A 16,834-nucleotide genomic window follows, 5' to 3' on the forward strand; every position below is an offset into this window, starting at 1 on the left:
GGTATCTTTCGTATTTCCCTTTTGTTTGAATTTATCTGGTGTTTAATGAGCACCCCTTTACAAAGACAGATTTCTATAGTAATCTTCAGAACAAGTTAAAAATAAGTTCAAAAAATCACTATGGTGGGGTGCCTGGGTGGTTCAGTCATTAAGTGTCTGCCTTCGGCTCAGGCCATGGTCCCAGGGTCCTGGGATTGAGCCCTGCATCAGGCTCCCTGCTCGGCAGGAGGCCTGCTTCTCCCTCTCCCACTCCCCCTGCTTGTGTTCCCTCTCTCGCTGTGTCTTTCTGTGAAATAAATAAATAAAATCTTTAAATAAATAAAATAAAAATAGCTAAACTTATGTTATTTAAAAAAACTCACTATGGCAGAGGAACCAAGGGGCCAAGGAAACTGGGGAACCAACAGAAATCCATAGTAAATTGAACTGTGAAGTTATTACAAATCTTTCATTTGATTCCATTTTCTAAAGGGGGCTTTTCTAGATTTGCCTCTTCAATATTACTCTAAACCCAATTATTTGGTCTCTTTAAAAAAGGGTCACAATTCCTCTATAACACATGAACTCCAAAGTGAAACTAATGTCGTCTAATTTCATTCTCCCAGATTGATATTATAGTCCTTAATCCTCCACTACTAAGAATACAGATATATATACAATGGATACAATATGATAAAAACAGGATATATTTCTGTTACATATATTTATGAATAAAGTTAAATACACCAAACATCTTCTAGTTACTAAATAATACATGACCACTTAAAAGTACTAGATGCTCAGTCATACACCAGTAAGAGTTACATTTACAGTTAACGATATATATTACTATGAACTTGTTTTGCTTCCAAAATCTTTATAGTGAAAGTGACCTCTATAATAATGCTGGGTTCTATAAACTCTTAGACAGATTAACTTTTCAATTAATTACCTATATCTGCTCTTTTATACCTCAACTTTGAATCAGTCTCTAAAATGACCAAGTCAGTTCACTATAACTGTTGAATCTAACACTTACACAAAAACTTTTTAAAAATCTTCTTTACCTTCTTTCACATGCTTCTCCAAATAGCCAGAACACTTCAGAAGTGGCAGCTACTCCAAGTGCTGTACATAATTATAGCATTATTCTCTGAAATCCTTGAGTAAGCCCATTTTACAAATCTAGACATTAAGGCTCATATTGGCTAAGAAATTTGCCTATAAGCTAAGAATAACAAGAAATAGGATTTGTAACCCAAATCTGCTAGATTCTTCTAAATCTCCTCCTATACTTATAGTTTATCCCATATGACACACACTTTTACTCACCTTTTTCCTCTATACTAGATGAGGTTGCCTTCTACGCTTTGTATATTCCAAATCCCATAAATATTAACCTTTTTTTTCTTTCCATACTCAAGGCGGAGTGGAGTATTCTCAGCCCTAACTTCCCACCAGTGCTGCCTTAATTCAGGCCCTCATCAAAACAATGATCCATCTAGGCACCTCTCCCTGTAAACCTATTTAAGAATTTAGAACAGAAACAAAGTAACTGTTGGACAGCTACTGTTACCACCTGTATTCAGCATCTGACTTAAATCATTTTGTTCTAATAAAGGAAGACTTAGGTCCAAATACAAACTGCATCAGAAACTGAAGATTTTAACAACCTGACTGAGCAATGAGAAATGCTAAATGAACTCCTAAGGAATAAAAGAGTTAGCAATTATAATTAATAAGTATTCAGTAATCTGTACACTAGATGTTATAAAAATTATAGAAAATTACATAGACATAATGTCTAATCTCCCAGAATTATATACAGGGTGAGAAAACAAACCAAAAAAACCAACAAAAGAATATAAGCAAGTTAAGACAAGTACTGAGGAATCAAAAGAAATGATGGTTAATAAAAATGGCTTCTTAAGCACCACTAACTCTTGAAACAAACCAGGTGAGCATGGCAGAAACAAGTAGCAGTCAACTTTACTAACCTCAACCCATTTGGACCAAAAGATGGTTATAGAGAGCTAGTATGATATTTTTCCCAATCCTTATTTCTTTTTCAGGACTATTAAACTTCACTTGGCAAGAGAGCATATACTCTATAGAAAGTAAATTAAATCATGATACAACAGAACTAACTACAAAATAAGACCTGATAATCTTTTTTTTTTTAAGATTTTTATTTATTTATTGGAGAAAGAGACAGAGATAGCGAGAGAGCACAAATGGGGAGGAGAGGGAGAAGCAGGTCCCCTGCTGAGGAGGGAGCCTGAGGCAGGGCTCCATCCTAGGACCTGAGCAGAAGGCAGATGCTTAACCCACTGAGCCACCCAGGCACCCCGGGACCTGATTATCTTTTTTAACTCTTCTTAATTATTCTAAGAAAATACTACCAGCTAATGAACTGCATCAGAACTATTCTTTTAAGCATATAACATATACTGATTTATTATATATAACTTTAAATGAAACCTCATCTTTCACAAAATCTATTTTTTAAAACTGTGGCAAAATAGATTTAAGATTTACCTCTTCCATGAAACCAATCACCAACCTGTAGTCTAATATAAGGCATATTTCCATTTAGTAAAGTATGTAGGTTTCTGCATACTTTTTCTGCTGGTGGTTATACCTGTCTTTAACCTAATTCTCTTCCCTCACCCACTAAATCTAAAGGGGATGAAATCCTACTAAAGACTTTTTAATTGTCCTGGAATTCCCACCAGCAGTGCCTTAATTTAGGCCCTCATATCTTATGTGCACTACTGTTAAACACCTACCTGATCTCCTTTGTCTCCATTCTTACAACCCTCAATCCACTTCCTACAGTGCCTTCACCTTTCTCCCCAACTTTCTAAAAGTCATACCTGATCTTGTGCACTAACTAGTGCAATACTTCCTCAACTGTATCTCTCTCTTACATCTATGAAATACACACTGATATCTTAACAGGTTAGAGACTGTACTAAAAAAAAAAAAAAAAACACAAAAAAACAAGACAAAACAAAACCCTCCAAAAATCCCTTTGTTTTAACTTAACCTTAACTCACAAAATATACACCCAAGATTGAAGGGAAACATATAAACATTTCAAATATGTTTCAAGATTACCCTATCAGAAAACAGTAAACTTCATAAGCTTGCTAAAAATAGAAATGCCCAAGTTCCCCCTCAGACCCAGTGAATATTATCTAGGAATTCGGGTTAGCAATATTTGTAATCTTCACAATGTTTTTAATGCATACCTAAATTTGAGAACCCAAGCAGAAAACCCTCCTTGCTCCATAACAAACTACTAGTAGGCCCCCACCTTTCCAAGCTGTTTCATTCCTCTCATCAACCTGGGAGCGTACTAATCTTAGATATTCAGGTATCACCCATCCTAAATTATTTTAACACCTCTTTTAAATCTCCTAAACTTTTGCAAAAAATAATATCTATATATTTACATATGGTCCTTCTAATCCACAAAATCATCCCATAAGACAGAATCCCTATTTTAGAACTGAGAAAACCAATTCTACCACAGGAAGTTAAAAAAAAGAGAAAACAAGAACAAAACTTGTCCTAAGTGACCAAATGAGTTTGAACTCTGGTGTGCTGACTACAAAGCCAAGACATTTTCCATTGTGACATGCAGCATCTTACGCATCACTCTGAAGTACTGACTTACTCATCAGTTTACTTATTTGTTTCCCTTCTGAGACATAGTAAAGCTCCTTGAGGGCAGGCACCAACCCTGATTTTGACCTCAACATTTAGTTACTCCATATATATTTGCTGAGTCAAAGAAGGAATGCAGCTCCTCCAGAACTGGGACTATAAGTATTTCTGTTTCATTCCTTGAACTCTTAGGTAGGGCTCTGAATACACTTCTTCCCTAACAAATTTGGTCTGACTTGTAAATGTTATTGCTGATTTTTTTAATGAGATAATGTATTTCACTATTATTTTAAACTACAAAAAGCTGCATAGTCGGCAAAGAAGAAAAAAAGAGTGTTCAAAAAAATTAAAATATTCTTATTTTACTCTCAAGTAACTGGAGACTTCAAATATTAAGGTTAATCTTCACAATAATTTCATACCATAAGAATGTGGTTTTAAATGACATATTCAAAAGGTAAAGGTGATTAATAATAGATGACATAAAGATATAGAGCACTGAATACTCATGGCTTATTCAGCAATCCACTTATGCTAACCAGAAAGCAAGGCTATCTTTCTCAATCACAGTATTCTTTCACATCTTTCATTTTTTTGAAACCAGTAAACATTACAGGTAAGCACAGAGAAATTAGTCAGTGTACTCGTGTTTAAATGTAATGTCCTTCCTCCCTAAAGTTAATGTGTCTGGTATGTAAAACATAATACAACCACTTCCTTTCTGACATAAACTATATAGCAAATGAAAACAAACCAGTGAAATTTTAGTTTTTTTTTCATTTGCAGATAATGTAACATTTAAAGAGCTGGAGATTTTCCTAAATTGAAAATATGCAAAACTTAGTGCTGCTTTAAGAATCTCACACTCTAATGATATCAAAAAGAAGTGATTAACATCAAAAACTAATAATGTAATGTATGGTGATTAACATAACAATAAAAAATTTAAAAAAAGTGATTATTCCTTTTGCACCACTTTTTGAAATAAGTCAATAACAAGTAATAAAAACCCTTCTAAAACAACATAATGTAGTGAAAGTACAACAGACTAGGCATCAGGAGTCCTGGTTTTCTAGTTCTGATTACATCACTAAATTGCTGTGTGACTTAGGGTTCACTGCTCAGTTTTCTCGTTTGTTTAAAAGCGGTGGGGGTGGGGAGGGGACCTGATTATCTTTAAAGTTTCCCAAAATATTGGTTTTAAGCCAGTCCTCTTATTTCATTCTTCTAATCAGTAAAATATGAAACTCATCTGAATTAAATGCAATGATTCAATCTCCAAGAGGATACAAAAGGTTGACTCCTATAAAGTTAACAATTAACCCATTGGGTAACTTTCCAGAAATTGTCTAATCCTACCTTCTTAAACAAGCAGATGTAGCCTAGTTTGACATATTTAACACTACTAAGAAAAGTTGTAAAATGGTACTGCTCTGTTGACATTTCAGTAGGGGTTTCCCGGGTTCCCATGACACATACTGTGCAGGTGCTACCACGCAAGGAGGGGAGAAAGAGACCCAAACAGCGTTTCAACAGACTCAACCACAGTTCAACCCAGCTACTGCAGTAAGATGCAGCCTGACAAGGCCTACACCACAGAGCAGAACCTCCCCACCCCCAGAAGTGCCAGCAGCCAATGTAATGAATGCTTCCGTCAACAACACACATTCCCCTTCCCACAGCAAACTGCTTGCTCCCAACCGGCCATCTGGGGTTGGAACAGGCCGCACAGCACTAACCTAAGAATCACTCTCAGGCCCCCAAAGGCCAAGAACTACTACAGACTGCGGTTCCCCTGCGCATGGTTGTGGGGAGAGCAGCACCTCCTCCCACCAATTAAAAAAAAAAAAAAATCAGTGGGGAGGAGAGCAGAAACCAGGCCTGGGAGAGATTGCTGGAGAAATAAACGCTGTTTCTCTGCAATGGGGAGCAGTAGCATTTCCTGCCCTCATTCTGAACCGATGCACTCGACTTCATTCCCTCCTGGGATCCTAAAGGGAGATCAAAAACCCCATTCTGGTCCTCTTCATTCATATCTCGGCTTCATTCCCCGACCTATCCACTCCTGAAACCTCTGCCATTGTCAAAGAAGGTACCCCCCCCCCCCGGATCAAACAGCAGGAGGTGAAGCGAGGGCCAGTACAGAGGCCCGGTTTTTAAGATAGAGCAGCTCGTGCATGAATAAAATCCCCTTGTGGCCTGAGAGCAAAGTTTGAACCAGCAGCAAGGGCGCAGACCCGGGCCCGGCCAGGCAGGGTTCCAGGACAGGGCTGCGGAGGTGACACTTCCCTGCTCACGGGCAGCTTCGGAAGGCGGTGTCCGCCCGCCCCGGCCCAGCCCGCACTGCCCGTACCCAGGGAGCCGGGCTGGCTGGAGGCCCGGCCGGCAGCCGGACCCTCCCCGCGCCGCTCCTGCCTTCTTCCCCACTCCCACTTCCCAGCCCTCAAGCCCGAGCCTGTGAGGTAACGTCGGGGACGACGACGCGGGTCTCGGCCACTGACCACACATTTCTTGCCGAGGAAGGTGAAGAGAGACTCATTCTCCTGCGGGGTGAGCAGCAAGGACCCCACATTGGTGACCCTCCGCGGTGGCGGCGGCTGCTGCTGGCCGGAGCTCATGGTTTCGCCGGCGGAGTTGCGAGTCCAGGGCCGTCTCCGGCGAGTAGGCGAGCGCTCTTTCCCCTCTCGGTGACAGGGGTGGGAGGAGGGGAATCAGAGGCGCAGCATCTCGCAGCTCCTCGGGCGCGGGGAGGAGGAGGCCACGGGAAGGAGGAGCCAACGACGGGCCGCGCAGAGAAAGGGAAGCTCCCTGCTCCCGCCCGGTTAGTCTCTGGCCGGATGGTCGTTGTCTTCGTACTCCGGCGACTGCGCTAAACTCCCAACTCCTCCTCCAACCCTCCTTCGGCGGCGGCGGCGGCGGCGGTGGCGGCCGCACAATCCAACATGGCAGCGGGGGCGGACGAGACCACAGGACGCAGGACGCGGGGGAGCGCGCCGGAAACGCGCGGCTGCGGCCCGGGCCCCGGAGGAGCCCCCCCGACCCCACGCCGCGGCCGGCCTCGCCGCGCCGGCCCGAGGCCCCGCCCTCTTCCGGCCGGGCGCGGGCTGCGAGGTGGGACGCGGGTTGGTGATCACGCGTGCGGGCCCCGGCCTCTAGCCTCGTTTCTGCGGTGTTTGGGCCCGGCGGCAGCCGCCTGCAGAGAACGGGAGCCGCCCGCCCCTGTTCTGCGGACGCACACCTTTGCGAAGCGTCAGTGAAGACCCAGGTCTCCCCTCCCCAGAATAGTTCTTATTTCTGGGGCACGGAAGCCGGACGTTCACATTGCAGGTCAAAAACATCTGGGATCTGGAGACAGAAAAGTGGAAAGAAGTGACGCGCTTCCCTGTGCTCCTCGCCGGTTTCGGTCAGAGCCGCAGGTGCCTGGGGTTTCTCAAACTTTGTCCAAACTTCAACAGTGGGAGTGGAGGAACAAACAGGCCTCTCCCAGTGTTGTGAAAGAGAGATCTTGCTGATGGATGTTAACAAAAACCAAACGCACTTAAAAAAAATTTCTACTGTTCGCCTGGAGTGTTGCGTGGGATAAATGTATTTGGAACATTTAAATTCAAGCTCTTTTCTTTGACGTGCCTTGAACACATTTTTCCCCGTCTTGTGGATTGGAAAATAACCCCCCCCCATTTTTTCTTTCTCTCAAACCCCAAAGACCCTGTTTTCTTTTTATCCGGAACGAATGCGCCCATTCGGGGATGTCACACAGGAAAATACGTAGTCTGATTTAATCCTCAGAAGTAAATCTCAAGAATTTTTGTTAAAATTTGTATGCCTCAGAATATTTGAAGTTACTTAGGATAATGCCCTTTGTTCAGTAAATTAAATACTAAAATATTGTTAAACGAAGTTTTGCACTTACCGAAATGTAAAGAATAACCTCTGCAGCAATAAGTATCTGACTTCTCCACTTTAAACATCATTTATTGTATAATCTTCGCCATTATGTTTGCTAATTATTCAATTTCAATAAACAAAGAAGTTGCCATATATTAAACTTGACATCCATGTTACGCCAGATAAAATTTGGTAAAACTATTTGATTTTAACATCTTTGATAGCTTCCAATACAAGTCTCCTATGTTCTAAAGAAATTGATAGGCCATTATCAAAGAACCTTGAAAATACTATAAAAATTCAAAATTAAAGGTGCCCTTATGAAACTAGCTAAGTAGGAATAAATCTAGAAAGGAAAATGAGGTATGTAGTCCTGGGAGTTCTCTTATAAAATACGGATATCTCAAAATTAAACTTGATTAGTAATGTTGGGGGGAAAGGGATTCAAGAAAAGCAAGCTGACTTTTTATAAAATAATTAGGTTTAGAAAGGCAGTAGAAATGTAAACCTGGAGTTGCCTCTGAATTACGAAGCTAACAAACAGACACTAAATCAGTTTGTCTCTTACATCAAAAGTGAGGTTCCTTTAAATGAAAACCACAGTGACAGCAGAAAGCAGTACAAATTCTTGAGAAATAATGGAAATCAGAGTCCTAATAATTGTCAAACCTGTGAACCACAGTGATAACAAATACACACTTTAGATAGGCCTATGTGGAGTTCTTGTTCTGCCATGTATATGTGTATAACCTTATGGACCTTGGACGAGTTGCCTCTCTGAGTCTGTTTCCTCATCTGTAAAACGAAAATAATTTCTATTTAATAAAGGTGTGGTATAGAGATAATTAAACCTACTTCAAAGTTGTAAAATTTACCAAGAAAGCATATGTGAAATAACCCGATACATAGTGGTTACTCAAATATTACTTGTTCACCATTGACCATCTTTGCCTATGGTCTCCTTGTCTTCCCTTTGTCTAAGGTCAGCTTCCCTTCCCTTAGCTAAGGATCAAAAGTTGGGTTGAAATGTGTATTTTTACCTTTGTGCTATCTGTGATATTTCAAAAACTTGCATTTAGAACTCTATGTACTTCTCCAAATATATAGTGGTAAATTTGGGGCATCATTTCTTTTTTAGCAGAATTTCTACTAAGGCTATATGTTATGCCACATGGACTATATATGTCCCACTATGCCAAAATTACAAACCTTTTAAAAACTATTAATCTAGAGACAGAATCATATTTGTTTCTAATATTATCTTTTTAATATTAAATAATATTTTATGATATATTTTCTAATATTATTTGTTAAGAAAAACTGAAAGGGAGCAATTTTTATGCTAGAAGGCCAGCTTTTAAAAGCTTATAGACCACCCAACTATTTTGAAGATGGGAGAGAGAGACGTGGAAGAGGGCTACGGGGAAAAAGCAGGCAGCATGGAAAGCTAGTTGAAGGGACATCAGCTATGAGTTAACTACTGGGTTCCAATCATTTCACGACCTCTTGTTAGCCTAGACTATGTATTGTTTTAATTGCTTTTTTTTCTTTCAGGAAATATTAAATGTCTTATCTATTTCTAGGTGCAATTTTCTGACTATTTGCCCCTGTTCTTTTTTGTTTAGAAATGATGATGGAAAATTATAACCACCATAGACTTTTTTTTTCCTCAAGCCCAAATCATTTTTTTAACTTCGGCTCAAGGTTTGAAATATAGTTATTTTGTCCACAAAATCGCAATCTAAGTTCTTATTTTCTACCCCTTCTTTGTTATTTTTGCTTTTCTTTGGCCTTTTTCCAACTCCCTATTCATAAAATGTGGAAAATATTACTGTGAACGTTACATTGGAAATATGACTTCCTTACTCTTATGAGCATGTGAACAAGCAATATTTGGGGTTTTCCCTTCCTAGGGTGCACACAAGGATTTTATTTTTCCATGCTCATCCTGAGACCAAGCAGTAGCAGCTTGATTTGTTTCAAAGTTTTAGCAAGTCTCTTCTTTTATTCTTGATAGTGTATCCTCTATTTGGCAGAACACAAGACATCTTTCTCTCTGTTTCCTTTGGCAAGTGATTTTCTTATCTCAAATTCTTTTTACCCAGTTTGAGAGATTGGATTTGGTCCAGGAAATAAGAAGGATTCTATTTCCTTTCCACTAAGTATCTTGAAGTTTATAAGCCAGGTTAAGAAGACTGTAAGGATTTTATCTTCATATGGGTATAAAATGCCTATGCTGTATTAAAATGTCTGAATATAAGAATAAGGCAATTCTTAAATTTAATTTCTTCCATTTGACTTTCCTTAACTCAGTTAGAATGTATTCTAACTACTTTTATTTTCTTCTTTCTTCACTATGATTCTTTAAGGTAAAGTCTTTATCTTAACAGAAAACATTAGGGTAGCTTATTTATGGAAATGAGAGCATAATTTCAGATGGATTACCTGCCATTATCATTATACTTTGCAAATTTCTCCTTTGTTAATCCACTTTTCTTCTTCACAGATATAATTGTTTATATACTATTGCAAGTCCTTTGAAACACCCTGTTCTCCTTGCTAATGTTAATAATTCAAACTGTAGTGACACCTACCATTGTAGAGGAATGTGGAGGTAGCTGCACGTGAGATCAATTGCATTCAGCAGCCATTGTAGCCTTAATTACCAGTACTGACTAGCTGCTTCACTTGGCAGAACTGAGTTACAGAGAGAACATCGAACCTGGATACTGCAGGGGTGATGAATGTGACTTCTACCATGCAACCTCCAAGTGCCTTGAGTTTAAAATGTGCAGATTGTAAAATGTCTCTGTGCATGTTTATGTAAATGTTGCCTGTAGCAATGTTTGAGAGAATTTATCCTAGTATTTTCTCTCATTAAATACTGAATGTTTTGTTTTTCATCAACTAAAATCTTAATGAGCTAGCAAACTATTTTCCCTTCCCTCTTCCTTTTATTTTTATTTTTTATTTTTTTAGAGAGGGAGAGAGGGGGAGGGGCAGAGGAAAAGAGAGAATGTTAAGCAGGCTCCACACCCAGCTCACAGTGTGCAACACGAGGTTCAATCTCACAACCCTGAGATCATGACCTGAGTCAAAATCAAGAGTCAGACGCTAGCCAACTGAGCCACCCGGGCGCCCTTTCCTCTTCCTTTTAAATTTATTTTGAGTATAAGCCTATCTGGGGCTTACTTTTTAAGAAATAGATAGCTTATTTACAATTCATTCTAATTTCTTACTGATGTTAGTAGAAAATTGAATTCTTATTCACGCTATGAATTACAGTGATAGTCCCTACCTCTATATGGCATAATCTCCAGATACCTAATACATACCTTTATTGAAGAAATTACTTAAACATCTAAGTGTGTTATAGTTCCCAGGGTGCTGCTTACTGTTTTTTTCCGCTGTTGCTCTTTAATGTTAATGAATATTCAACGGTTCTCAGTTTAATTATTTGAGGTGAAAGGGGGAGAAACATTGGCTCCTCTATTATAATGTGCTTGATGTCAGTCTACCTTGATTGAATTGGTAGGCATCTTGGATACACGTGATGATTTGAAGATGCCATGTATCCCATTACCTCACTAAAAGTATCAGGGTGAAGGATATGGTCTTCTCTATCATCCAATGTGTTGTTGTTATACTGATCACGTTTATTTGATTTTCTATTTCAATAATTTTTGTGTTTTTATTGCTCTTTTCTACTTCGGGCTTAGTAATTCGTAGTTCTTTTCCCATTTCAGAGTTGAAAGCAAGGCTTTTTTTTTTATTGAAATATGAGACATGTAACATTAAATTAGTTTCAGGTATAATGATTTGGGATTTCAGTATATTCCAAAATGCACTTTCTAAAATCAATTTTTAGCTTTATAAAAGTGATACATGCACAAATTAAAAAAAAAACAATACTACAAAGTTTCTAACAACAAAAAACAGAATCTTCATGCTTCCTTCTCTATCCTCATTTACTTTCCCCAGAGATATCTACTTGGTTTCTTCTGGTTTTTACATATGTATTTATAAATAATAGGTTAAGCTGCTATGTACTGATTGATCAATTTAAAGTATTATCTATTAACTTTCTATTATAAATGGTGAGGATTTATCTCTTCAACTACCACTCCCGCTTTTCTCTCTTCCCAGAGTTACAGCACAATTTGTGTTTAAGTCATTATCACACAGAACAATGTGTGTTAAGTCTCTAATAAGTCAAGTATTGCACTATGATTATATTTACATTCTTGTACTACTTTAACTTTGTTGGTTTTTTTTTTTCACCTCAATGATTTCCTCAAATTTTCTTTTGTTTAATTTTTTCATTTCTTCCATATTCTTTAACAGCTATAAAATCCCTCCCCATGCTATTTTCCAGGTAATCACATGTATCAGGAATCTATTAGATGTACTTATGTTGTTGTTTGTTTGTTTTTAGTCAGAGACCTCTCTCCCTGAACCCTCCCCCATCCTATGTTAATCTAGTCCATGGCTATCTTGACTACATGGCTGTTATCTGGGATTTACCTTCAACCCTTTTATGTCTTGGGCCCTCTGTTTCTGGATCCTATGTTATCTACATCGGTTTATTCCCTCATTTTGGTAGTGTATATCCATTAGTGACTTCCTGAGGAAAAAAAAATTGTAGAAAGTAGAATTTTTGACACCTTGCATATCAGATAATGTCTTATTCTAACCTCACCCTTGGCTGATAGTTTAACAGGATATAGATTTCAGACTGAAAATCCGTTTTCTTCAGAATTTGAAGGAGTTATTCCATTGATTTCTAATTTTCAATGTTGCTGTTGAAATATGGTGATGTTATTCTGATTCTGATCCTTTGTGTGACTTTTTATTATCTCTATAAGCTCTTAGGATCTTCTCTTTGCTAGTGGAATTCTGAAATTTGATGATATATCATAGTGGCATTTTTTATATATATACAGTCATTGTACTGGATATTCCAAAGGCCTTTTCTATCTAAAAACTCATGTTCTTTGGTACTAGAAATTTTTCTTAGGTTACTTTCTCATCATTTTCTCCACTCAGTTTTTCTTTTCTCTTTCCAGAATGCCTGTTGGTCAAACGTTAAACCTCCTGATGTATTCTTTACACAACTAGGAACTACACATACGTCACTCTTTGGGATTGCTCCAGTGAACTCTCAGCTGTCATCATCTCTGAACACAGAAGCCATAAATCCACTGCTAATATTGGGAACAAGAAACGAGAATCTTTTCTAGGTTTCTAAAAACTGTATATTACTTTTCTTTCTTTTTTTTTTAAAGCTGTATGTTTCTGCTACCACCTTTGCCAGAATGTATTCCTTTGCCACCCACTTCTTTGTGCTTTGCAATCACAGTTGCCCATGGGTTTGTCTGTTTAGAGAAAAGTCACATACCTGTGCCCTAGCTGCAAGAGAGCCTGAGATTTCAGGTTCAACTTTAGGGATCTACAGATTCACAAGGTCAGAAATTCCCTGAACGTAGGAAGAATATTTATAGGCACTCAGCAGTAAGTTGATTCAGTTGGAGAGAAGGTAGCAGTCGACAGGGCTTTAGGACACTGGATGACTAGAGAGGAGATCTTTTTAAAGACAAAACAATAATATTAAATATTAAATACAACTAGTATTTGCTTTCCAATTATATGAAGGTGTTAGCATTTGTACATGCATATCCCACACATAAAAAATTGTAAAACTGTCTCTAGGACGTAAGCAGTCCTTTTCATTCCTTTTTTTTTTTTGTCTTTAATAAGGATTATCAATGTTGTCCCCCCCCCCCCCGCCACCCTGACCCAGGTCAACTAGGTTTGTCCTTGGAAAGTTAGTAATGGCTGAAAGGATTGGTACTATAAGATTATACACTTTGATGTCATTCTATGAATAGCTGCTTTACCAGTCCATTAAAGAAAATTGTTGTGTGTCATTTTATAATATGCTGTCAAAGCCAGTGACATACAAATTTTCTATTTGGTAAATATAATTAGTTTGTAAATGTCTGTCTCCTCCATTATTAGCCTGAAGGCTCTGTCTTATTCATCTTGATATTTCCTTATTCTTAATACTGAACCTATACAGTATTAAATGTATATTCCTAGATCAAATGATCACCTCTGATTCAAGAAACAATATATGAATGTTTCTCATAAGGTACAAAGATAGTTACACATGCTCTGAAATCAAGACCAGAAAACTTACTGACTTATCCAAACTCTTCCACACAATACTAATCATGTAGTATTCAAAGAATATCTGGAAAGAAAATACAATACACAGAAATCTGCATACAACCTAGGGGGAGCAGGGAGAGGGGTTGTAACTTAGAGCAATAGACATGGATGGCTCTCACTTATAGGTGGCCCAGCAAATGAATTCAAGTCCAGAGCATGAAGTGATTTTTTTTTTTCCTGAGCAGTATCCAGAGGTCTGGTTCAGAAGAAATGTGGAATCTGTTGTTAGGGATTTCTAGGAATAATAGCTTTTAGCATGAATCAATTGCCAGAATAGTAAATTGAGGCCTGACTTGGTCTGGGAAAACAACTCTGAAAGCAAGTCCCATACCCAGGTGTATTAAAAATGGCAGTAAGAACAAGGGCCAGGACAAAAAGTCAGTAGACTGGCCATCCCTAGGGACTAGGTGAGATAGACCAGTTCTCAAAATGTGGTTCCCCCAATCAGAGGCAATAGAATCACCTGGGAACTTGTTAGAAATTCCCATTCTTGAATTAGAAACTGAATCAGAAACGATGGGGACAGAACTCATCAGTCTATATTTTAAAAATCCCTCCTCGTGATTACGATGGACTGACTTTCAAGAGGACATCTAGGGGGTTAAATTTACTACCAACAACTACCTTCCTCCCCCTCCCCCAGCATATAAGATATATAGCATTCTACACACTGTATCTGAATCCCATTCCTTTTTGGGGAGGGAACTAAAAACCACAGGGGTTTATTCTTGTCAGCATAAGGCCTAGATAGCATAGTATCTGTAGGCACAATGTCTTCATTGTTCACATCTGGCAAAACAGCTGCTAGGGCAAATGGATTAGCTATTCTAATCTGAGTTCTGATATTAACTAGCCATGTAATCTTAGTAAAGTCACTCAACTTCTGTATGCTTCCATTTCTGATTTCTGAAATGAAAGGAATGAATTAATGATTGCTAAGGTCCTTTACAGCTTAAAATTATATAATCAATCCCATATTTTTGGATTGAAAAGACATCCAGCATTTTTAAAAGTAAGGGGTAAAAAGGCGGTGCATAAGAGAATATAAGCAATGCTATTTTTTGCATTATTACAAATGCCCTTTGGTAGTATAAAAATGAATATATAAGCCTTATGATAAGCCCACCTCTATTGCGAGAGGGGCTGGTAAGAATTTCAATCCCCTGAGCATAAAAATCCTACTTCTAATAACCACAGCAGAAAGGAATGGGTAATTAGTGACTATGGTATCATGGAAATGTCACTCTAATATGTATCATTTGTATTCAAAACTGGATTATGCAAAACTTGATAATTGCTAAATCAGTCATGCTTCTTGATTTCCCATGGCTGAGAGTTAATATTATTAGTTTTTTTAATAGATGAGAAAAACATTGAACACTCAAGAATTTATCCAGAGTCAATGGTTATATTAGGATAAGTTCCTTATTCCCTGTTTGGAAATTATTCAGCTCAAATCCTTGTGTTAGAGGTGGAAGGGACCTTAGCAATTACATAGTTCAAACTACTCATTCATCTATGTCTAAAAATGGAAAAAGCAAAAAAGTATAAGAGAATATGTGGATATATTTGGTTTGCTACATAGCAATAGCTGTTGATTAAATGTATCTAAAAATTCCATTGAGAGGCATCATAATATAATGAAAATAAGGTAGACATTATAGTCAGACCTCTATTGAAGACCGGGCTGCAGTGGTCAAATTAACTTCACTGTATCTCATTTTTCTCATCTGTAAAATGGAGATAATACCTATCCCATGGGACTGTTGCAGGGAGTAAAATTGAAATTATGTATGTAACAGCATCTGCTACAAACTTGGCCTTTAACTGTTGCTCAGTAAATGGTAGCCATTACTACTTAATAGAATGTAAGTACCTCCCACAAAAAAGATTTTCAAGAATGTTAATCAAACTACTCAGCCATATTTATATGTACTTTATACATATAAACACGTGTAACCTGAAAACCCTACAGCGTGTAGATCAAGTTTTAAAACATTTCCTTGCTGTGTTTTCTCAATTCTTAAGTTACTCATCCAAGAAAAATATTTTGCCATCTCATCAATAAGTACAAATTTACCGTTTGTTTTAAGATTGAATCCTTAAATCTTAATATTAGGTTACTAATGATATCTTATTAAATCGTTACTGTCTTTCTCCTGAATCTATTTGTCCTTCTCTAGAAGTTAAAAAACAAAAAAACCCCAATAATTAGTGTTTGTATTAGACCGGGTTCCCTAGAAGCAGAGCCAGAGACAGGCATTCAGGCACACATGAGTGTTGAAGGGACTGTTCCTCAGGAAGCACTCAATAATGGAATGAAGGAAGCTGCAAGGGGGAGGAGAAATAGCCATGAGAATGACATCTCAGATGAGGTCTGGCCTCAGTTTGGTCCAGAGTATGAGGCTCTGAAGCATAAATTACTGCACAGAAATGTCACCTTGAGGCCCAGAGAATCAGCCTTTTGTGTGTCACATATTACACACTCAGCCATTGGCTTTGGGAGGAGGGAGCAGTTTGGGTGGTGACGCCCACTAGCCAAAGGCAATGTCAAGTCTCTGGAGAAGGAGAGCAACTGTGAGCCCTTGGCAGGCAGCACTTTCAACACTGGGAGCTGCATGCCTGGACTGGTCAAGGGGATGGGGGAGGTACACCAACAGGATAGCTCCTTCCAGGAAGGTTTCTGAATCCATGATTTTTCCTTTGCACTCACAGCATCCCGAATAATAATTTCTAGATTTCTGTAAGCTGAAATCAAGTTCACGCTCTATAGCCAAGTCGTGGGCCCCGGCGCCCAGAGGAGACACTTCTTGCTAATTCCTACAAAAGCACTGAGTAGACTAGTGACAGCCCTTGAAGCATAAGCTGCAAGTGAAGGGCCTCAGTACCCACTGCTCAGCAGGGCCAGGAAGGCAATACTGACAAATGTTTAAGGAAAAAATAATAGCTGGATATAAATTTTCCTTTCATCAAAGCCCAATAATTGTTTTTCTCTGTTTGGTTATCACTTAATCTTGATTTCAATTGTTACCAGTGAAAAACAATCATTTCTTCATCTTTAAAGCAT

At 38.5% G+C, this 16,834-nt stretch overlaps 1 protein-coding gene across 5 annotated transcripts in view; it reads right to left on the minus strand.

Annotated features, from left to right (window-relative positions):
• Positions 1 to 6,628, minus strand: part of WASL (WASP like actin nucleation promoting factor) — an 86,842-nt gene extending 80,214 nt beyond the window's left edge. For 4 of the 5 annotated variants that reach the window (XR_003609544.2, XR_015766807.1, XR_015766806.1 and 1 more), the window contains exon 1: positions 6,153 to 6,628. Coding sequence is in view for 1 of the 5 variants with exons in the window: in XM_088018685.1 (XP_087874811.1) it covers positions 6,153 to 6,269 (117 nt within the window). In the remaining 4 variants the exon portion in view is untranslated. The remainder of the gene's footprint in view (positions 1 to 6,152) is intronic. The other variant, XR_015766808.1, reaches the window with a different exon arrangement.
• Positions 6,629 to 16,834: the final 10,206 nt, after the last annotated feature.

Source organism: Eumetopias jubatus, unplaced genomic scaffold (assembly GCF_037043125.1).
Source record: "Eumetopias jubatus isolate StellerSeaLion01/CBP00866 unplaced genomic scaffold, mEumJub1_p1.0 scaffold_14, whole genome shotgun sequence".
NCBI lineage: Eukaryota > Metazoa > Chordata > Mammalia > Carnivora > Otariidae > Eumetopias > Eumetopias jubatus.